Genomic DNA, 23,658 nt, shown 5'->3' on the forward strand with positions numbered 1-23,658 from the left:
AGCAGTGAGCTATGCTACCATGCTGTACTCCCTTGTGGTAGACCATTTCCTGCACACACCAAATATAACCGAGTAAACGACCACAGTAGGAAATTGCCCTTTTTAACTTTCCTCTCAGATGCATTAATCGGTGCAGTGCTTGACAAAGTGTCTCTAAAGCTGCACATAAAGCTAATAATGTCTAATAAAATATGATAATGTGGTATGGCATTATAAACTGGGCACTGATGTATTTAGGGTTAGTCTGAATGTTCTGCTATCTATGTAACGATGTGTTCGTCACTACTTTGGCATTGCGGTCAGAGTGCATGTTTGGCACCCTGTAGACCCGGGTTCGAGTCCGGGTGGTGTGACCACGCTCTCCCTTCACTACAATCTATTTGAAGGCATCAGTGCCTAAACTAATACAGGAGTATGACATCTATTCGAGTAAGCCAGTGATACAGCAAGTCAGTTCCCTGTGCTTTGGTCCACATCTTATTAGCATTCCCAGACACATGCAGAAGACTTTCAATTGTCTATCACTACCAGATCTCTCCCAATCAATCTATTCAACTATCTAACTATCTGTCAGTCTATCTATCCATCTGACTATCTTTTACTCCTTCCCTCCATATTCTATCACCAACTCCAGCAGCACCAGCGCATGTGATTTCCTCTCCCTTGCCTGCCTCCGTAGGAGACTAAGCAGGACGAGGATGAGGAGCGTGAGGAAGGAGAGTGTAGGAGGGGTGCAGAGAGGAGAGCATATGGGGCTGGGGATGGGGAGGGCTATGACTTAGTGGCTGTGGATTGCAGCAGTGTCAGCAGCCAGGGCAGGGGATAAACCTCAGGGTGGCGCAGCCGAGAGAAACTGCTGAGCAGGGAAGCTCCTGCCAGGGATTTCCTCCTCCTGATGTAGTCCCCCTATCTCTTCTCTCTCTCTCCTCGCCCCCATCCCCCTACCCTTCTTCTTTTCTCTTTCTCCTCTCCCACACCACTACCCATCTTCTCTTCTTTCTCTCCGCTCCTCTAAACCCCTTGTCTTTTTTTTCTTTCTTACTGTGCACTAATCTCTCTCCGGGTTTCTGCACAGCCAATACCCTCAGTCAGATGGACCTTGGTCAGAAGGGTGGAGGGCGCCAATGCAGTGGCAATAAAATGCTAATGAGGACATAATGCAGCAACAGCATCAGTTGCAGCTGCAGCAGTGGCGGCCGCCGCAGGAACAAGAGCAGGGCTAGAAGCCGCCGCAGCAGCACCAGGGGTGTTGGCGACGGTGACAGTGCCGCATACGTGACTTTGTCAAAATAATGAACCTGCTAAGAAGGGGAGAGCGAACTGACCGAGAGGCCATTAATTCTCTGATATGGCATTAATGGTTATGGGCAATATTAGATCCAGTTAATCGCTCCGTACGTTGTGCTGACTATAGGAGAAGGAAGAGGACAGGGGCAGCAGGAGCCGTGTCCTTGGGGGTGTAGGTACATCGTCCTCAAGCAGGGGAACTAAAATAATGTAGGGACATTAGATCTGTGGACTGGCACCAAATAAGTGTAGCATTTGGGTATTAATAAACTAAAATAAAACCAAAAACTTTTTTTGGATAGGCATCTATTTGGATAGGCATTTATTCAGCACAACAGCAGATCAATTAGCTGGAGTTTGGAGTTTCTTCTCCGTAAGTGTAGTGTGCTCAAGGCCGACGTACTGTATGTGAATGTAGTCTGCAGAAGTTGATGGTGTCAGGTTAGGACAGAGGATGTTTAGTTTGCATGCAAGTCCCTGTGTCTGTGTGAAGCATAATTAACATCAACTTACATATGGTGTGGCGAACTAAAGTTCAGTGGACCAACCAAATCAATAAATGAACATTGACGAAATATGAGCAGGCCGATGTTTAGCAATGTCACGATTATGCTTAGCTAGATGTGTATGCCCAGATACCAGTCTCTGAAAGGGAAGGAGTTCCTCGATTGTAAGAGCAATAGAGTGTAAGAGAAAAAAACAAAGGAGACTTGGGGTGTTGTTGGCCAGGACAGGGGTGTAGTTCAAGTCATATCAGATTACAGTTACAGTCAGTACAGTACAATCAGTGCAACAGGAAGTGATCTGTGGAGTTCCAGCTGTACCTACAGAGCTGTCTGCTGAACTTGTGCCACCATCAAACTGTCGCCCACCTCCATTGCGTCTCACACAGCGTCTTGTGATGGAGAGTGTGGGAGGTCAGGGGTAGTTGGGTGTCACTCTTGATAGACTTTTAGCGCTGTGTGTGTGTTTTTTCCCCTGTCTTCGCACGGCTTTGGCCGGTGGTGACAGTAACTACAGATCTTGGAGCGCCAGTGTGACTTGCTGACTCCAGTCCTTTGACTGTGAGCAATGCTGACACGTTTTCTGCAGGGGGATAGAGGAGAGGCGAGACAAAGAGACCAGGTAACAGAGAGAGAGAGAGAGAGAGAGAGAAATAAAGAAAGTAAGATAGAGATGCAGGGTTTATATCTCTATCCACTGAGGACACAGGAGTGCTTAGAGAGACAAATTAAGACATAAGCGAGCCAAAAGGTCAGAAGCCTTTGCTGACTGAAGCCAAGAAAGCCTATCAAAGAGACGATGCCAAACATTCACAGCAAAATGCATGCAGTCTCTTTGTAAGGACTTTAGAAAACCTCACTGTTACAGCCAGATTTCTACCCCCAGGCTAAATGGTATCCATGACCGTATCAAACTGGGCCGCATTGTTCTGGCCACTTCATTTCTTTTCCATCTGTTCTGCTGGTAAATAAGGCCAAGGAAGTACCCAAGGAAAACTGGGCCAGTGGTGCGTACCCTATATGTAATGAATATGAAAAAATGACATCACCATTCTACTGACCGAAATAGGACTTTATGGAGGGTTGAGTGTTGAGTATGAATTATCATGAACATCATCATCATCATCATCACCCTCACCATCTCTAGCACAACATAACACAATGACAGTGAGTGTGTACAGATGCAGACACAAGAAGAGAGCAGTGTTAATTTTGGCAGCTATTCACTTCATTAACAGTATTATCATTAAAATATAAGATAATATCAAGTCTAGATTTTGAAGATTCAAATGATGTGATAGCACAATACAACTACTACCTACCTGGCCTTAGAGATAAATCAACCACATATCCTTCATATGAATTGCTGTGCAATCTGATAACCAACAGATTTAGCTAGACGGCTAGTTTTGACATTGGAAAGTGGTGCCAATGATTGCCAACAATTGCCCAAATAGCTTAAAGTTTTGCCGATCATTTGCCAAGGCTAACAGGGGGCTTCAATCGATAATTATTAGCTAGCTATCCAAGCGGACACCCTATACACTCGACTGCCCCTTTAAAGTTGACTTAACGTTGGCGTATAAATGATAATAACTAGTTAACATTAGCTAGTTATCATTGACAGTTACTAGCTAATTTACCGTGGCATAAACTGCAGGGTTGTGCGCTTTCAGGTGCCTCTTGAGGTTTGTTGTGCTCTTCCCACTTATTTTGAAGCCACATGGTTTTTCTCCCGTTATTGTGGTGCATTGTGTTTTGTTTTCTGTCAAGTTATAATTAAAGACTGTCCAGATATCTATTCTTCTTTTTCTTCCAGTACCGAGTGCTTGAACTTCAGCCATCATATAACGTTTGTTAGGGCGTCACTTGCATGTCTGGGCATCTCAGGGAGGGGAGGATGGATACAGGACCGAGCAACATTCAACTAATGATATTAAGGATGTACTGCACTAGGTGCATGCAAGTCCACCACTAACATTCTCGTCTCGTCAACGAAAGTAAAAATAGATTTAGGTCACAGTTTTTATTTTCAAAGATCCGTTTTCGTCACGTCAACGTAACAGTCATGGGAAAAAGGTCGTTGACGCATATTTTTCGTCAAACTTTTCGTTAACGAAATGAACACTGGTTGAGAGTCAAGTATGGTTTATGAGTTTTATGGGGTTTTTTGTGTTTTTTTTTAGGGGATTGTTTCTCACCACCTATAGCATGATTATAGTGAGTATGTACTAGAAATGGAGAAGAGAAAAGGAGAAAATTCACCAAAACCACTCAGTGAAAACCTACAGCATGTCATTAACTCACACGTGTGGACTGTTCTTTGGCAGGAAAGCACAAGGCTAGTTTTGAAATCACTCTGTGACAAACCACACTTGGGGGGAAAGGTCACTATGACACTTACTCACTCTATTACGAAGCATTGGGTCTTACCGTTGAGAAGGCCTTTGTGTAAACTCAATGGGAGTGTGCTAACAGTTTAACTGAGAGGCTGTAAAGGACGGAGACGGGGAGAGGAGGACGAGACTGCCGCCAGTGAGGGACAGCTCTGGGTGTAGTTGTGATAGCACCAGTGATTCAGCTCAGAGAACGTGTAAGCAACCAGACTGTACATGGACACGTGCACACACACACACACACACACACACACACACACACACAGTATCAGGCTAGTAATCTGATGACGCAACGCTTGCTAGAGCAGGTGAACAAACACACATCCATGCACGCTCACACACATACATATTACGCACACAAAGAGGGTTCCTATTTTTATTCTGGAGATCAACACTTTTTCTCCACCTCTCTCTCTCTCTCTCTCCATCTCTCTTGTTGTCTCTCACCATTTGTATCTCTCCCTCTTTCAACGTCTCTCTTGTTCTCTCTATTTCCATCTCTCTGCACTCTCACCATGTCTCGATCTCTCTCTCTCTCTCCCCCTCTCTACCTTTCTCTCTCTCCCTCTCTCTATCCTCTCTGTATCCACTGATTCATCCTGAGCAGGCTCAGGTCATATAGCAGCTGACTCATATGGTGACCCTCCTCACCACACTATAGAACACAAGCTCATCAAATGTCCGACAGACGCGTAGACTCACGTATCTGCCACTTTAAGAAAAAAGAAGGTTGAACAGGAAAAGATAAAACTAAAACACACACGGGTGACAAAAGAAAGAAGAACATAATCAGAGGCGGGTGTGGAGAACATGAGAAGGAAAGAGAAAAGTGCAGGAAAAAGAGGAATTGTTTGCCGCAGTGCTGTAGCGAGCATCTCAAGTGAGTCAGAGGGAGGAATACAGATTTAGTCCTCCTCTTGCTAATTACCTCGCTTTCTAACGATGGCTAATCATCGAGCTGCTACAAGCGAGAGGGGAGCATATTAATGAACAGGCCCCTGCCTGTGGGGTGTTGGGGAGGGGGTTCTGCACACACGCAACCTGCAATCTAACAAGCCTGCAGGATGTGAAAGGAAGTCCCCAGAACTATGATGCATGTCGAGAGATATGAGGGCTGTTGCTCTATACACAGCCCAAAATGTGCTTGCTGGTTGTGATGTTGATGTTTTATTTGTGTTTATCTTATTATTTGTTAGATTTACTTGATGATAGGTGTTGTGAAATGCCTTGTGACACAACCTAGCAAAAAGTACCAAAGGGAATTAAAAAACAACCGTTTGTTTTTCAGAATTTAACTTCACAGGTCTCTACCATGAATATTGACTAAAGGCACTATGGTCATTCCATCAGACATCGTAAGTGGTGCGATAGGTCCATGGATGCACAGAATGTTTTAACGCCCTGATGCTTCTTAAGATTCTCACCTAGACAGCCCATCCAGTAGCCAATGTTCTAGTCCTTTCTACGTTGGCCTCCGTGCTCCTCTCTCAGGCCTCCCTGCACAGCTCTCTCTCGCATGAGCCACTCCATACAGGCCACATGAATAAAAGAGCATGCTTCTCTCTCTCTCTCTCCTCTCCTGGCTGGGGAGAGTGGGGTGGGGAGGTGGACTCATCTGGAACATCTGAGAGGCCAGACTGTAACTTGCAACCGCCGGACCGTCTCCTGTTTCTACTCGAGTGCGCTTGTCAGATACCGCCCTACCTCCCCTACCCACCCTTCCCCGCCGGCAGCGCGGCCACACAAATTTACAAATGACAAATGGTTGAGTGATTCCGACATGTCGGGCTCGTTGGGGGTAATAATCGAAGAAGCCTGTTTGCTAATGAGACACTGGATCCCTCTCACCTCCAAACTATAACCAGGCATCTTTTTTATTAGGGGGGTGCAATGTGACTCAGCCTCGTCAATAATGGAGCGCGAGCCTTCGGTGGAGAGCCAGTCGGCTCAGGATGTACACAATTAAGGGGTCAGACTTGGCGCCGGGCTGGGCGGGTCACCGGGGTGGAACAGAACAGAATGGATAGGAACGGAACAGAACTGAGGTGAGCGAATGTTCCTCTCTGGTTGCAGACTTTCCATTTTAATATTTGAGGGAAATAATGGCAGCCCTCGCATGCATTGCCACACTCCAAGTTGTCATGCGCATTTGGACCAGGTCTAGATAGATAGATAGATAGATAGATGGATACTTTATTTATCCTGAGGGAAATTTAGGAAATACATCATCCAAATCTGTTCATAACAGACATGGACAATATTAGCAACTCCATTATTACCGTCGCCAAGGAGATTATGTTTTCATAGCGGTTTGTTTGTCTGTCTGTTTTCGTGAAACTTGGTGCAGGGGTTTAGCATGGGCCACGGAAGAACCCATTCAATTTTGGAGCGGTTCTGAATCACGGGCCGAATCCGTTAATAATTTTTCCTTGGCGAGGGTCTGCGCTCCCCGAGTGCCCCTCTAGTGTTCATATATCAGGACGCCTTTAAAGGCTTCTATGGGTTTTTGTGTATTGGAACCCTCAGTCTTGCTCATACCATGATTAAAGGTCCCTCAGTGATGGGGCAAGTTCCATTTGTAGCTGCTTGCCACTCACTCTTTCATTCGCCCATCCCAAGACCTCCATTAGCTCACCGCCGGTCAACAATAAAGGCCTCACTGGAGCACTTCTCGCCTCACTGCACACTCACAAGGCAGGAACATCTCCCCCTCTCATGCACATGTATCATGGCGGCCTTTCCACCATACATGTCTGCTCCAGGCCTTCCCTGCATCTGCGGTCTCTACTCTCTACTCTTCTTTGGTCTTTAAGAGTGTACTCTCTCTCTCTCTCTTTCTTTCTCGCTTTCATTCCCTGTGAACAGTATGCATGCTGTAGGCTCTTTGCCTCCCCCAGGGAAGGGCTAATGCTCAACCAGCCTTGCGAACTGAACCAGTTTTTTTTTGTTATACACAGGGAAAAGATGTTAAAATCCTCGCGCTATTGGTTGAGGACTTCCTACAGCGGCCAAACCTCTCATTGTCACATGCAAGTACTCATACGCAATAACCTACACTGCAAACATCATACCGATTCTTAACAAGAAACAAGAAAAATGCCTTTGTGAGCATTTCACTGGGGTTGTCAAGCATGCACCTTCCTTTGTCAGTGTGTTGTTGAATTAGACGTGGCAAGGCAAGGCCATTTAACTTATTTAGCACATTTCATACACAAAGGCAATTCAGTGTGCTTTACATAAATAAAATACAGGGAATATAAAGACAAATTGTTTAAGAGTGAAAGACAATCAAATCTAAACATATTGCTAATTAAAAGAAAGTACAAAAAAACATAACAAGTAGTAATTAAAAGAAAGTAATATAATTAAAAGATAAGCAATATAATTACAAGTGCAGTAAGAATATGTGCAAGTCTTAGAGATCAATCAGCGAACCCAGGTTAGGGTAAGAGAAGGGTGGCAATGGGATATGAACCCAGGACATACATGAGTACAGACAATCTGAGGCGCTGAACATGTTGGTAGAGGCAGAGTATGACTCACAGTCGATCATAATCTGTGTTGAGAGAGAGGAGATGGTTTGTGTATGTGTGTGTGTGTGTGTGTGTGTGTGTGTGTGATTTGTTTTGGTATGACAGGGTATGTCGGACAGATTCTAAAATCTGGATTACAGATTTGCCCACATGGCCGACCAACAGCATCAGGACCACAGAGATACACTGGCTCCCGTGCAGACTGTATTTTCTCCCACTCTAAAGAGTAAAGCCAGTGGTCTTGGTTTAAAGACTGCATTGAGTCTGCTCTACCATACGTGACCTAAGGGATGCTCCTCGTTCACCGTAACACATATCCTATGACATCTAACCCAGTCACTGGCATCTGTCAGAATCTACCTTGAACTTCTAATGAAACATTCATTCACCACAAACACCACATAAACACACACACACAGACAGACACACACAGACAGACACACACAGATGCGTGCACACAGATGCGTGCACACAGATGTGCGCACACGCACACACACACACACACACACACACACACACACCCCTCTTGGCTTCACAGTATCCCCTGCAGCGGCGATGCTACAGCACAAGGCTTTTAGAGGAGACAAGAAAAGTGGGTGAATATTCATGAGACGTGGTGCCGAGATGAGACAGGATTCAGCACAGGGGCACCTTTTCAGGTCACTCGGCCTCAACAGCGAGAGTAGTGGGACTCGGTAACACTGCCACGACTACACCACCCCACCGACTCCACACAGCGATAGAAGGCTTCAATAATACATAATAAATCCTGTATGCTTAATCCAAAACATGAACAGAAGGTTCCAGGCATTGCAAACGCAGCATAAACATTACTTAAGAAGATTAACTGCCCTGAATTGAGTCCAGTTAGACGAAGATGGGGAAACCTGCAGAGTCAAAAGGCCAATCGGGCCCAGCCCAGCGCGCCTGCCTACCTATGTTTATAAGTTCCTGGCATCCTGATTGTCATGAGCCGAAATTGGATTTCACCCACCAGACCCGCGGCTTCCAGCAAACACTGATTCGACAGTGGCGCTGAAGTTTCCCACAAGGGATGGGGTGAAAAAAGAGAGAAACGACTGATGTTTGATAAATATATTGATTAGGTCATAATGAGCTTATCGACTTGCTCAGATCATGGAGGTAATGTCCAGAACAGTAACAGAACAGTCACCGAACTATTACCGCCACAGCAGTGCAGGCTTACAGCAATATCACAGCATTGACCAAGATCATCGAGAAGACAACAGAAATTAATAATAATACTCCAAAATGAATATTAAAACCCAATTTTAGGGAAATGAATAAGTTCAAACCTAGATATAATAACTTAGATGAGAACTGAAGGATACATCTGTCTTTACACATGATGCTTAATGGACATTAAGTAGCAATTGCTTCACACAGCTTTGCATGAACAGAGGATGAGCTGCTCAGGAGCTCCAGGGGTGGGAGAGAGAGATGGAGACAGTGGAAAGATGGGAAAGAGAAAAGGTAAAGGGAGTGAGATAGCAGAGAGAGAGAGAGAGAGAGGAAGAGAGAATGTATGAAAAAAGAGAGAGGACCGGGGGGGGGGGGGGGGGGGGGGGCGAAGAGGGAGAAAGAGACAGAGAGTGAGACAGTGCTGAGGCATCGTTTACTTTAAGTCACTTATCATGCCTCTGTCCCCTTTAGGCAGCACCCTGAGACGCAGCTACACTTGCCACTCAATTACCCACACACACACACACACACACACACGTGCGCACATACACAAACACACACACACATCTCACACACACTTAACTCCGGCGTCATATGCAGTAGATGAAATAAAGCATTACACTTTAGATTACACTTCAGGGTGTTGATGGGGGATAGAGTCAAACTGCTTTTTCTTCCATTTCTGGAAGATTCCACTCAACTAAACTCTGCAGAATCCGAGGAGGAGGATGGGGAAGAGGGGTTGCAACTCTCTCTTCCTCTCTCTCTCTCCCTCTGTCTTCTCCCCTCTCTCTTTCACCCCACGAGGAGAGACAGACTGCTGCTCTTGTTCGAAGGCCGCTCTTCCTCGGACCACCTTAAAGTCCCCTCGTCCCCTCATGAATGATTCAGCCGGGCCATGTGTCACCTGAGAAAGTGTGGATGTTACATGGCAACGGAGATGTGAAACATTTAACACCTCCTTGACACTGCCCTCTGTCGCAGGGCAGGGCGTGTATGTGTGTGTGTGTGTGTGTGTGTGTGTGTGTGTGTGTGTCACCCCTCAGGCAAGTCTATGTCCGAGACGTGCATCCACCGAATCTGCCTCCGTTGAGCCGGTCAAACGTGAAAAAAATTCTTCCTCCGTCAGAGGCCCAGTCAAGCGTGTGGTCATGCTCTCTCTCTCTCTGAATTCCCTTCTGAGAGGCGTTGCGGTGGGGTGGGGTGATGCGGTGGGGCAATGGGGTGGGGCTATGGGGAGGGGTGATGTCGCGGGGCGATGCCGCAGGGCGAGGCCGCACGGTTAAGTGGAGCCTACCGTGGGAGGATAGTTAACCACCAGCGCCGGGAAGACACGGCTCAAGAGGTGTGAAGCACCTGACAATGCCATCAGTCTACATAAAATAGCACTCTGACACATGCATCCTCTGTAATGGGTCTGATGAGCTTAATGGGTTGTGTGTGAATGCTTGACATACTTTCTTTTGAGGCCTTATTTAGAACGTGATTAAATGTTAATCTGGGTGGCTCAAAACATCTAATTGTATTGAAATTCAAAGATTCTTTGGTGGCTGGTTTACAGGGGGAATCCCCCATAAAGAGCATGTCCAGGGTAAGGGGGGGGGGGAGAATATGAGAGGAAACTAAATCTATACCTATCCCAGAGAACTGTGCAGTCAGCACACCGCTTCAAGGCATGTTGGGACTGCATCCAAAAAAAGCCTCTTTCTGCCTTTTTTTCTCCACACACCGTCCTGAACAAAGCGCCAGCTTTGCAGGCGCACACACTCACCACCTCGTTAGAGGAAAACCTCATTAACATCAGACACTCTCTCTGTGTGAGCCTGACAGCCAGCCTACCTACCTGCCTGCCTGGCTGACTGGATGGACCTTCTCAGGTTTCTGTCAGTTGCGAATTTCAATATATTTCCATATCACCATCTCACAACATTGTAACATTTACAGGACAGGACCTTTGCCATGCTGAACCCTTAATCTAATCTGAGTCCAGGGCTATGAGGGTGAAGTCTATCGGATGATGGTGCAGACAGGTGTTGTTTTACATACCACAGCTGCAGCAGCCATACACCGGGCTTTGGATTTGATGCCCCCCTGCAACCAGGGTAAGAAGCGGTGGCTGTGACCCAAGGATGGCTTAGAGACCTGTGATGATGAAAGATTAGTTAGATTGCCCTTTAGCCAAATACATGCTAATTGAATGAAATGCATTTAGATGTTAAACAATCTGCCGACTTAACCTACACCAACCAAAAAAGCATGACCTTGTAGGCCTACATACAGTATACCCCCCATATCATTTGTATGACCTTACAGCTGGATATAGCTGCCCATTGATGCTTTAGGTCCTCATTGATGCTTTAGGTCCTGCTTTAGGTTTAGGTGACCATACAACAAAATCGCATCTCCTAAATGCACAAAGAAGATCAACACCATAGCCATCCAGGTTACAACTGTCACAAACATAGCATTAATAAAATCTCTTCTAACACTTTCCTTCCATTGATTTTAAAAGATGTTTCATGTACTAAGTAGCCATTTTATTATTGGTTAACAACTGTATACAGACCCCCAACTACCTGTGTGAACTGTCCATAGTCCTCACCTCACATAAACCTTAACCCTACCTGTGACTTTACTGCCACCCTACTTCCAAGTCCAGTTGTAATCTACACTGTCACCACAGTGTCAACAGATAGTTTGTGGACACAAAATGGGCTCTCAAAATACAGCTGGTCATCCACCGCTTAAGACTAAGGTACCTTGTAGGTGTGTGTGTCCACACACCGCTTTGGAGATTATGGCCAAGCAACACAATTCTATTATCATCTGTTCACAGCACATATTTCCAAAATAACTGGCTTATCTAGATTTTGCTTTGCATAGGCCTACTTCAGGCACTGAAACCCTGATTGAGGTCTAGGCTACTTAATTGTAAATTAACGAATAGTAAATAGTTTGCACAAGCTACAAAATTGCGACAGCAGTTGCTTTAGGCTGCGGGTGTTCAACTAAAGGTAATGATGTGGACTAAAAGATTTCAGGCTCAAACTTGCTACAGAACACTATTTACATCAGCATTTTGGGTGTTTGTAGAAGGCAAATGGAGACAAGGACGAGACATCTAGACAAAGAAAAGCCGAAATTAGTGTAGCCTAGTGAAATCAGACGAAACAATGCTGGTAGCAAAGTTATCCACTCTCTTATAGCATATATATATATATATATATATTCTTTTTTTATATACATTCTTTGCTTGTTTTAACCTACTTGTAACAAGTGCGGAATAGCTATGGTGATCGCTTTGTATCTTGAAAAACGGTATAAGCCTATCTGAATCATTTTGATTTCGATTAGGATAATTTTCGTGGAGAAAATTCGTTCTCGTTGTCTCCATTGGTTTCTCCAACGTCTCAGTGCAATAATTAGTTGCTATAACTAGGCGTTCTTACTAACGCAATTGAATACAAGTCCATGCTAGTAGCGCATTAACTGATATGGCTCTCAATTAGGCTACTGTGGAAATTACTTCCAGGTTTGATCAGGACATTTTGTAAATAAGTAAATAAACGTGATGTGGCACATTCAAACGGCAGAGTAAAGTTGACCAATGTGGGTGTGCAGAGCAGAAATGTAGCCATCCCTGCCTACTTCTAGATCTGGCCATGATTGAAGGGCTGCTGGGAAGATGCATCACTGGTATAGGACTATGACATAAACCTTTACGAGGAAGAATTCTGTATTCGAGTATTTAGCCACAACCAAAACCTACCTATGCTGTCGTGTCGGCGGTAGGCTATATGCTATAGTGTAGTGCATCATAAGGGGTGCCCCAAACACAGAAAGTGCGTCGATGAAATCACCGAGACGCTCGTCATTGAGCTATAACACGTGCCTCTACCGCCACCCAGTGGCTAAATGAGAACACTATATCCTGAGTGAGCGTACGTCGCGGCAGCTGCGGCCTCCTGGGAGACCGACTCTGTGTAATCGATCGCGGTCTGTGTTAATCCACTGAGTGGCCCACTGGCAGAGAGGGCCCTGGGGGGAGAAAGTCGTTGAACAGCACAGCAAATGTTCTGCCATTCTGGTCACATTATAAAAACCTCAGCATTATTTGTAAGAAGACAATGATAAATCCAACTTAACAGCAACATATTTTGAGAGGGAGAGACAATTTCATTAATTCCGACTACTGTCACAAGTCATTTCAGTTCATTCTTTATTAAGTCAATAAAGACTCTGGTGGAAAATAAAAGTGACAGAAGAATGCATGGTGGCAAATATGGATTCTAATTTGAGGAACAACTGACCTAAATAATGAACACTGACTGTTATAAACAAGCAGCAGTATTTGTCTGCTATTCAGTTGGCATCTGGTCCAACAGCTTCCTCTTTCAAATGGGTTGGACAATAAAATGCACTTTAAAAAAAAAGTAAAAACATCAAAAAAGGTGCAAGGTGATGGCAAGAAGTGGTTCAACAAGAAGTTCAGTGCTACATTTTCTATCGAGGTAAGAGTACAGACAGAACAGCATAAATTAAAAAATCATAATGACAGCAACCAAACGCATTTTACTTGCAAGACTTTGCAGCCCTGTGATACGTGCACTTCTTTGGGCATGCAGTTTAACGCAACTGGATTTCATATCAGACACAAGATGATCTGAAGGGCAACTGCCAATATATGGAAAGGGGGAAAAAAGACAAGACCACTACAAGGACTACTACGCTTTCATAAAGAGGACACGGTCTTGTGTACTGTTCAGATATGAAGCTGCCTTCCAGGGTTCTTACTGTTTGTGTGACATTCAATACAACTAATCCAGCATCACTGCTCACAGAGTATCCAAGGGAGAGCTTGTAACAGTTGTGTTAGTCGTGACAGTCATGTTAATATGTATTAAATTATAACGATAAAACAAATTGAGACTCTGCCCATTTGTTTGTAGAGGTTGTGCCATCTTAAATACTGATATACGCCCATAACGTCCTTAGTATGTGATAATGACACCCAACAACTTCAATGCAGCAGCAGGCATATATACATACATTTCCAAAGACTGGAAACAAGCAAAGTGCATTGTTCAATGATCTGTCTCAGCTTAAAACTCAACTCCATTGCCACTGGCAGGCAACCCCTTGTGGCAGTCACAAATCTCTTTTGAATCGACTACTGTCGACGTGTTCATTTCGTAAACGACTTTCTTGAAGTCACCACTCATTTTGCACCAATATTCATGGCTACAACAGAGGGACGCTTCAGGTCAGGAACCTTACCTTATCCAAGGCACACTCACAGACACCCCCCCCACCCCCCACACACAAACAAACACACACACAGTCACCGTTTCTTGGCACCCCCACCCCTTCAAACCCCCTTTTTCTTATAGCAGCACATCTTTCTCCTTGACAACATTAGAGTGTAAAAATATGGCCTCATCATGTCAACTCATATACATACATCCTTATGTACAAAGACGCTACCAAGCCTTACTTGCCCTTCTCCTTTGAATGGCAAACTTAAGAGCGAAAGGGGGATACATGGAGGTGGACGGCAAAGGCCGGGTTGCGATGGCAACAGAGAACACGGGAAGGAGCCGTCTCTAGCACTAGGGGATGATGGAGACCGGCTGTGTTTGGCGGCCACTAGGAGTGCTTGATGGTGTATTTTCCTTTCTGCAACTGTGAGATGTAAAGCTTTGATTTGCTGCCATCCAGCCGTTTAAACCAGATCTCATCATGGTTGATGGTGGTAATGATGGCACTGAAAGAAAGAAAGAAATGGTCAGATGCTACAACACACTAAAGATATTAGTATGATACAATGAGTGTGTCAAGCATGTACACACAACTAAAATAAGTCGGTCAGAGGAAACACACCTACCTGGTAGGGCACTCGTCCTTCCTGTTGATGCAGATGGCCTGTCCTCTGGAGTACCACTTGTTATCGTAGAACAGACGCCCATCCTCCGAGCGAGCAACGTGGTGATGCTTCTCAGGCTTTGATGGAACTAGAACACACAGTCAGTGGCTCTAAGAACCTCAATGAATCACTACTGAAAGATGAATGTAACCGGAGAGTAAGGGCCTGTTCGAATTGGCTTAAAATGCTCCCTTCCTTCCTATCAAGAGAGCAAGTACTGTTCGAATTGTCTTAAACCCTCTCTTCCTCTCTAGTAAGATACCTTGAAATACGTCACATAACGGTCATTTTTTAAGAGAGCATCTGAGCTGCCTTGCTGTCTTATGGCGGCAGGTATTACCCATAACTCTCTGCGCCATTCCCTAACCGGAGACAAATTTTAAAAAAGATGGCGGATGAAATCGTCGAAGTTCCACAAAAGTATTCACCGATGTACGTTTCTTTGCTTTTTTTGGTAATTTTTTTAAAAAGTTACCGAGAAATAAACAGTGTACTATGTACTTATGTCATGATTGATTAACAAAAATAGTCTGTTTCGTTAGCGATGTATCCGTTAGCCAGGTCGCTAACAGTAGCTGCTAGCTAGCAAATAAGCACACACAGGATGATGACACAGCGTCATGTTGCCGTACATCCTATCTTAATAGACTGTTCGAAATCAACGGTTTTTGAGATACCTTCCCCCGAAAGGACCTCTCTCGTCAGACACCTGTCCAACTAGAGATCAAGGATTAGACAGCTATCTAAGAATCCGAACACAGCCTAAGTAAGGGCAGAGTACTTCTACTGATGACAGATAAATTAAGTTCTTACCATCCACTTTCATTCTGTGTGGTCCCATAGAAGCCATTGCCTGCCACACAAAGGAATGACAATAAAAAAAAAAAAAAACAACTACTAACAAACCAACTATGTATACAAACAGAAATGGTAAAGTAAATTTCATAGCTAGTAGCCGACTGACGAATAAACAATACCTTTCGTATTGCTGTCCAGTCTTCAAGTATATCCAAGTCTTGCAACATGTAAACAATATATGGCCGTAAGAAGGCTAAGGAAAGACTAGTGGAACAGAATAAATGTTGACACAAAAAAAATATGACACACTGACACAAATGAAGAGTCACCAATTCAGAAACTAAGATTATGCATTTACATTTACATTTACATTTACATTTAGATTTAGTCATTTAGCAGACGCTTTTATCCAAAGTGACGTACGAAGGAGACAACAATCAAGCTGAGAGCAATAGAGACCTAGTGTAACAATAAATACTACTTTAGTTAGTATTATGCATTTGAAGGGATTGATTTTAGCCTCCACACAAGATTAAGACTAACTTCACCACCAATAGAGAGTGATAGAGAAGGATATCTGATACAAGGACAGGCTTCTTCTTCTTGCCAGAGGTGAATGGATCCTTCTTCTTATTCTTTTTGGACTGCACGCCATCATTCCATAATTCTGAAAACAACACAAAAAATATATACTTAAAACCACATACCTTCTTTGGACTTGATTTACAGTATACAGAACATACATACATTTTCATGGATTTTTGACGTACCTGAGGTAATATCTATACTGTGCCGATCTTCCTCCAGGCGTCTTATCTTCTCCTCCAGCTCACTTTGAACCGTATCGAACAGCAGCAGCTTCTCACTCTGTCAAGTATGCATGGCACATACATTCAGAGCTTTCAGCTAGAGAATATACATCCACCTATATATGCACTTGGCTGATGCTACACTGTTGTATTTGGGAATACATTTTGATGTGGGGTTGGTGAATATTTGACCACTGCCTTGTCTAGCTCACCTCCCAGTGTTGACTGGCAGCCTGCATCTCACAGTCATACTTATTCCTCACAGACTCTAGGCAGAGCTCACGATAAATGCCTGAAATAAACAACACAAACAACAACAACAACAACAACAAATCAACCTAAGTGGGAAATGCGCATATTTTGTCAAATCAACTCAAGACTTGTTATGACCGCAAACATTCCTCAAAAACAATCTCAGTTGTTATTATCTACAACTTTGCTCATATCATTAGCAAACAATGTACAGGCAAGGCAACCACGGGTATAGTAGGCACTGGCATGCAAAACCTACCTGCTACTTTGGTTCTGATCTGCATATTTTCTTGGAGGGTGGCAAGAGGTTCTAAGTACTCCGGAGCATTGCCAGCAATGACTTCCTGCAGCTTGAGGTCAACTTGACTCAGTCTCTCTTTGTACAATCTGACGATACATAATTTCACAGAAACAGAATTAGGACTGATGATGTTTCATATACGTAATGCACGGGGGAAACAAGGAAAGCATAGGTGGGAAACGAACGCAAGTGAAAGTGAGAAATGTCGATGGCATTACTTAGGTAACGGTAGGCAGAGGTAGGCTACTTACTGATCTTTGAGGTCCGTGAACTGCTTCTCAAGGTTTGTCATTTCGTCAAGGCATTCCAGCCTCCTCCTCTCACAGTCTTCATCGTCCATTTCTGAATATGCCAACATTTTCCAGTCAATGTTATGCAAGGAAGCATGACTTATTAGCCAGCTAGCTGGCTAAGTTACCTAAAATTGTTCAATGGTTATTAACACCGTAACCGTTTTAAACAGTTTAAAAGATTTTATACGAATTGGCCATTGCCATGTATGTGTGACAACAGGGGGACATTAGTTTATTTGTCAGGAGGAGTTTGCCTGGAAAACATTTAACACTCGTATTAGCTTGCTAGCTAACTGTAGCTTGTCTGATTACCTGAACTGTCTCCATCTTCAGAAACAGATGAGCTTACAGTATCTTCCTCGTCAGAACTGCTTGCGTCTTGCTCTGGATAATCCACCTCCATATCCTCGTGGTTGGTTTCTTTCTTTTCACGGGCGTGGACTGGCATGTTGTAGAGTTTCTCTTACCATCTAACACAACTAAAATAAGGCTGACGGGGACCCGGTGGTTAAAAAAACATAAACAGCGGGAGGGAAGCTCCAGTAAACACGTTCAAAACATGGCTACGTTGTTGGCCAATCATTTCTGTCTTAGTGAAAAAGATCTCTGGAAAGACTTCCTGATGCCCAATCTTTTAACAGCTTTGGTCCAATCAACATACACGTTTATTTGACGCTGGGATACCTGGGACTTGAAGTAGTATGTTGATAGTTGAAGACCCTCCCTCCCCGGTTGAAGTCCTACAATTATATATCGCGAAAACAGAGTATTTCAAAATGCCACCAGGGGGACCTGTGTGTCTGTACTGTGTGTGTATGCGTGCATGGGACAAAAAGAAAATTATGCAAATGTTATTTCATAACACAAATGTGCTGTTGAAAGGAGGTCAGTTTGCAGACAGGGTTAGAGCCACTGTCAGATGAATGTGCTCCATTATAGGTTTCAGCTTTGTCACCAAGAGTCTTTCAGGAGACTTGGGGTTTCCTTACCCAAAATCACGCCTACACTTCGGGGAAACGCATACGATAAGATCATCAGAAAACGTATAGATTAAAGCTGAGTGGGTAAGCAGAAACATAGGCCTACTTATTTCCATGGTTGTTTTTTTCCCCTTAAGGAGACTGCAGGTAAATAAAGAAGAAATTGAACCATTAAGGAGAAAATGACATGGTCATTTTCTTACAAAAGCTTTATAAAGGAAGAAGAAGGCCCGGCCTGTACTGGTTCCAACAGTATATGCAGAACAGAATTTCCAGTAGCATATTGCCACTATAATTAAATTATATTTATAAATTATTTATATTAATTATGTTAAATTATAATTAAATCTCCTCTAATTTGGTGCAATAACAACGAAAATCAGGAATCAATGTAGCTAAAGCATGACTCACAGCATCTGAGTGTGGTTTACAACAGTCACTGGAAAACCTCATGATGTTACTGCCATGTCACAGTGCCCTATGGCACACACCGACACTGAGGCCATCTCAGTCACACTTCTTGTACCCTCTGACTGACACACACACACCTCACACACTCATCTCTCACTCTTTATATCTCTCATACACACACACACACACACACACACACACACACACACACACACACACACACACACACACACACACACACACACACACACACACACACAGTCCATACAAATAAGAAGGAAGAGGGAAGAAAGGCATACAATAAAAAAAGACAAACTGAAAGAGAAAGAAGCCCCCCCGCCCCCCTAAATCAGTTTTAAAAGGCACAGCAGTGCAGGAAATAGAATGTCAAAAGAATTCTACAAGTCCTCATGTGTTAGATAAAGAACTTCATGTGAACATTGGTGAGGATACACCTGATGCAGGAATGAGCAAAGAAACACTGCACGTCATACCTGGGGTATGCATGTACGGACAAGTTTAGCTTTCACCGTGTGTTGGAAACAAAACAATGTACATCCATGGAAGCCAGCCAGTTTTACATATCCCTTAACAAAAAAACAGTGACTGCAGCACAAGACACTCTCCATGACAACGGATGGCTTGTGCTTTGAAAGCAGAGACAGGCTTATTTTTCACCGTGTTTCTTCTTGAAATGTTTGCTGAGGAGTGATATGGGGTTTCAAAATGGTGAAAAAAGACCAGTATTGCAACAAACACGATGATGTCTGGACACTCAGTGTTTAGCTGAAGTGATGAGAGTTGTTATGTCATAGTAGGCTAGGCCTATTGGGTGTGAACATGATGCCTGTCAATATGTCATAGTGTCATCGCTACTGATGTGCCTCGATACGGTTGCTATTTTGCTTTTGACTCCCCCCACCCAGCAGTAATAAACACAGTTCAGGGTTTTTTAGAAGTGCAAATGTTAGGGCAAGGTGGGTAGAATCTCTGACGTAAAAGTAAAGCTCCCAAATCAGTTTCCATCTAGCCAACAGTTGCTAAGATATATCTGCATGACAGTTATAGTATTATGTTACTTTCCCTAAACTTTTATGACCACATTCAGCAACATGAAACTGACTCGCGTGGGACATTTTGCCTCCCATAAAAACATACATGTATTTTTTTTTTTTACATAAGATGCCCTTGGTGATTTTTAACAAGAAAGTCCCCTGGCTTGGGACACTCGCAGGGATCAGCCTAGTTTGTCTGTCTGTTCAGATGACTAGCGGATTAGATTGCAGGCACCATACAGTTAGATAAAATCGTGCAGCCTGTAGATTTAAAATGCTTAAATAATAATAACAATACAATTTATTTACTGGTGCCTTTCATGGCATCGATAGGTCTGCTAAAAATATACAGTGTGGATCATTAAGTTGTCCTCAATTATATGTCATTAATTGTAAAATGACCTATCCCTGAATTCTGTTTATGGCAAATTTCCAAACTTTCCATTAAAGTCTCAATGCATTCTGAGTAGGTTGACTAGGAATCGGAGTGTGACAAATGTGCCAGTCACATGTCAATGGGCTGTACACTAGTTGTGTTGAGTTGGGTCGGTGTGTATGAGTTTAGCCTAATTTCATTCATAGCCTTCATCTAGTTTTCATTCACCAGAGTCTGTGACTCTGCAGCACAGCAGCAGATATAATGTAGAGGTAATAGGAAACTAAGGGTTTTTCATTCTTACTATGGGGAGTCATATATGGGGAATTTTCCCACAAAAGCCCGTTCTATGAGTTTCCCTATGCGGAAATCCCCAACAGTCTCCTCCCATGCTTGGCGCGTACATTTACGGCGCACCTCCCCGTCCTCTCTCACTCTATGAAGCGCTGTTGAGAGTTGACATCAGACAGTAGTCGCAATGGATATTCGACTTGATAACGGCAACCAAATGGATTATCTGGATGAAATGGACCCAAAACACAGGAAAATGTTCCCATCTCAAGATGAGCGCATCGACAGTGGATTAGACTCATTTAAATCGGGAGAAATCTCACTTCTTGAGGAGGAGTTTCAGACTTTAAATATGGTTGAAACAAGAACAGAATCCTACTGTGAACCCTGGAAACAGCAATCAACAGAAGACGGTGACACGTAAGTCTATATATGCTCAAATAAGCAGAATACATTCAAATAAATGAATCAATAGATTAGGTTACTGCTTTGCATGCAAGCACTTGCAAAAAAAAACTGAACAACAGCATGCATAAAGCTAGGGCATTAGTCTATATAGTAGTCTAATTCCTTTAGAGCTCTGCAAAAGATTGCATTAGCTATTCATTTATTTCGTTTTAATTTGTATGTGCTATGACAAAGTATAACCTCCAACAGTGGTGGTAAACAAATGATAGTAAAACCACACTGAATTTGGCACAGTGTCAATCTCTGGCGGCGCTAGAGAGACAATCTACTCAGACAGGAAAGTCCCTGGCGCTCAGCCAGGAACTGATAAAGCATCAGACGTGTCAAGCCACAACTGGTGGAAATAACCCGAAAAAGTCCAGTCTTGCGAAACGCTTCGATGCTCATGCGTTGTCTTTGTTACACCACTTCCTTTGTTAAAGTATTTTTGAAACGCGGGATTTTAACAAACGCCTCTGCTTCTCAACAGGTTTCTCCACCTCGCCATTATTCACGAAGCAGAAGACCAAGCCATTCAGATGATTAAACAATGTCACAAAGACCCATTCCTGAACACACAGAACAACCAAAGACAGGTACTTAATGAATTCTTGATAAAAATAATGAAATAAAAAACAACATGATAAACCAATTGCATCATTCAAAATAAACAAAACATGAAAGAAAATAGCTAAGAATGCAGTCATAAAGAACAATCGTATGCATTGCACAAAAATCTAACTCAGTCCTCTTCACTCTCAGACTCCCCTTCATCTGGCCGTGATAACAGAACAACATAAGCTGGTCGACTGTCTCCTGAAAGCCGGCTGTGATTCTCGGTTAGTGGACCACAGAGGAAACACAGCTCTGCACATTGCCTGCAAGAAGGGCTCCATGACCTCTTTCGGCCTTCTCACGCAAGTGCCACCTGCCAGTCACTTGCGGTTCATCCTCAACTTCCCAAATTATAATGGTAGGTTGCCTTCCGCTCCTTTACACTACTTCATACATGTTACTTTAATGTAAATGTCATTCTCGTTATCCACCCGTAATATTGTGTCAGATGTCTGTGTCTGTTTCTTGATGACATATAAAGAAGGTGGCCTAAGACTATTTAATTTCCTGTCATAGAAGATGAAACATGGTTAGAAATGCTCTGATCCTAATATCCTTAATCTTTTTGACAGGACACAACTGCCTCCACTTGGTCTCGATCCACGGTTTCCTCTCAATGGTTGAAGTCCTAATTCAGTTAGGGGCAGATGTAAACTCCAAAGTAAGTGGAATGATGTATATTTTGTCTTTAGGGACTTCCATATGGATTTGCCATTGATCCACACTGGTTTAGACTGAGGTACTAACAAACTGTATGTTTTTTTTTCCTTCAGGAAAAGTGCAGTGGCCGAACGGCACTCCATCTCGCTGTGGACCTCCAGAACCTCGCACTTGTGGATCAGCTGATTACTCTGGGAGCTGATGTCAACAGCCTGACCTACGGGGGGTTCACACCATACCACCTGACGTTTGGTCGACAGAATGGCGAGATCCAGCAGCAGCTGTACGTCAGGACGGCGCAGGACCTCAGAGAACTGCCAGAGAGCGAATCTGAAGACAGCGATGAAGATTCCATGTCTGAGGATGATGTAAGTTCCTGAGCTTTTCTTAATGGAGGGGTCAATCACCTATATGAGGATTTGGTTCCTCACACCTGATTGTTACACTACGGAACCAAGTTATATCAACAAGGATCTACTTTGGTTCCACTTTGCTGTGTGTCAGCAGTTCATGTTTACAAATCTAGTGAGGAATGATATGATTCTGTGCAGAGGGTAATTTTCTTTCCACCAAATACCCAATTCTAATTTTGCGATTCATGGTTTTCCACAGTTGTATGACGACATTCTTTTTGGAGGAAAGTCATCTCCGGCTCTCTGATGAAAAAATCTGTAACTCTGTGCGGCCTACCATAGACTTCCATAGGTCCAAGAACACACAGACCAAGACCAAGCTTCTCGACTGACCAAATCTCAGGAAGAAATCAACAGCACAGTGGACTCAATAAATAAAACTTCAAAGATCCTGTTGCCCAAACTCCACAGAAGTATAAAAGTGTAAATATCAGAAAATAACTGTTAAATATTGTAAATACAGAGATGAATATTTTTTTTACTTGTACATATCAGTTTACGTAACACTATTGTTTTGTACTATATGTAAATGCTGATAAATTAAAGAAGATAAATTCATATAACATACATATGTAATCATTTGTGGATTTTGTTTAAAGAAAAGAAAACACAAATAGCAGTCAGTTTAATTGGAAAACAAAAGCTGACTACATACAACTCGCAAATCAGAAGTGGCTTTATTGCTATGCAGGTTTCCACATACCAGGAATGTGTCTTGGTTGTGTGGCGCAAAGCAAGTTAAATAGACAAAAGGGAATAAGACAAAGGCAACTAACAACAAAAGACTACAAATCTGAATACTAATATTTCTATAGTCTATATTTATATGTCTTTTGTGGTAAATTGTCTTGCTCCTATATTTACTATATTCTTGCGTAGTCTCTCAGAAGACCCCATTCTGTCTGAGCAATGACGTGCAAGCAGAAACCGTCTCATGTCCTAACAGACGTGACTAATCAGTATTTTATTCCGCTGAGAGAAGAGCTCCCTCAGAGTGTGGAAATGGGTTCATCAGCTGACTCATGTAAAGTTCCCTAATGGCTAAAAGACTCTTAAGAATTTCCCAAACTACACAAGGGCGTACTTGACAGACACACTGTGCCTACAGAGGA

At 43.3% G+C, this 23,658-nt stretch overlaps 2 protein-coding genes across 3 annotated transcripts; one reads left to right on the forward strand and one right to left on the reverse strand.

The window, feature by feature from the left end:
* Positions 1–13,124: 13,124 nt before the first annotated feature.
* On the reverse strand, positions 13,125–17,901 carry brms1lb (BRMS1 like transcriptional repressor b). Of its 2 annotated transcripts, none has more exons than XM_012819281.3 (10): positions 17,611–17,901; positions 17,257–17,347; positions 16,964–17,091; positions 16,665–16,744; positions 16,414–16,510; positions 16,221–16,310; positions 15,823–15,887; positions 15,659–15,698; positions 14,807–14,933; positions 13,125–14,686 (listed from the first exon to the last, which is right to left on the reverse strand). In XM_012819281.3, exons 1-10 carry the CDS (start codon positions 17,744–17,746, stop codon positions 14,569–14,571), a joined length of 972 nt encoding a protein of 323 aa, XP_012674735.1. In that variant the 5' UTR covers positions 17,747–17,901; the 3' UTR covers positions 13,125–14,568. The 2 variants fall into 2 exon arrangements, with proteins under 2 accessions (XP_012674735.1, XP_031437766.1); XM_031581906.2 differs by having other exon boundaries at positions 14,575–14,686; positions 14,803–14,933.
* Positions 17,902–20,537: 2,636 nt separating this feature from the next.
* nfkbiaa (nuclear factor of kappa light polypeptide gene enhancer in B-cells inhibitor, alpha a) lies at positions 20,538–23,113 on the forward strand. Its single transcript, XM_012819309.2, has 6 exons — positions 20,538–20,831; positions 21,349–21,454; positions 21,621–21,831; positions 22,046–22,134; positions 22,247–22,501; positions 22,746–23,113. The coding sequence occupies exons 1-6, from the start codon at positions 20,599–20,601 to the stop codon at positions 22,791–22,793; spliced, it is 942 nt and encodes a 313-aa protein (XP_012674763.1). The 5' UTR covers positions 20,538–20,598; the 3' UTR covers positions 22,794–23,113.
* The last annotated feature ends 545 nt before the right edge of the window (positions 23,114–23,658 follow it).

The sequence above is a fragment of the Clupea harengus genome, chromosome 15 (genome assembly GCF_900700415.2).
Source record: "Clupea harengus chromosome 15, Ch_v2.0.2, whole genome shotgun sequence".
Classification (NCBI taxonomy): domain Eukaryota; kingdom Metazoa; phylum Chordata; class Actinopteri; order Clupeiformes; family Clupeidae; genus Clupea; species Clupea harengus.

What these genes read in the sequence shown, in the direction of transcription:
- nfkbiaa (XM_012819309.2), top strand. Translation starts at nt 20,599, where the DNA reads ATGGATATTCGACTTGATAACGGCAACCAAATGGATTATCTGGATGAA. An exon ending in TCAACAGAAGACGGTGACAC is followed by an intron (nt 20,832 to 21,348) that starts GTAAGTCTATAT and finishes GCTTCTCAACAG; the next exon opens with GTTTCTCCACCTCGCCATTA. An exon ending in ATTCCATGTCTGAGGATGAT is followed by an intron (nt 22,502 to 22,745) that starts GTAAGTTCCTGA and finishes GGTTTTCCACAG; the next exon opens with TTGTATGACGACATTCTTTT.
- brms1lb (XM_012819281.3), bottom strand. Translation starts at nt 17,746, where the DNA reads ATGCCAGTCCACGCCCGTGAAAAGAAAGAAACCAACCACGAGGATATG. An exon ending in GAAGCCTGTCCTTGTATCAG is followed by an intron (nt 15,888 to 16,220) that starts ATATCCTTCTCT and finishes TAGCCTTCTTAC; the next exon opens with GGCCATATATTGTTTACATG. An exon ending in ACTGGACAGCAATACGAAAG is followed by an intron (nt 15,699 to 15,822) that starts GTATTGTTTATT and finishes TTTGTGTGGCAG; the next exon opens with GCAATGGCTTCTATGGGACC.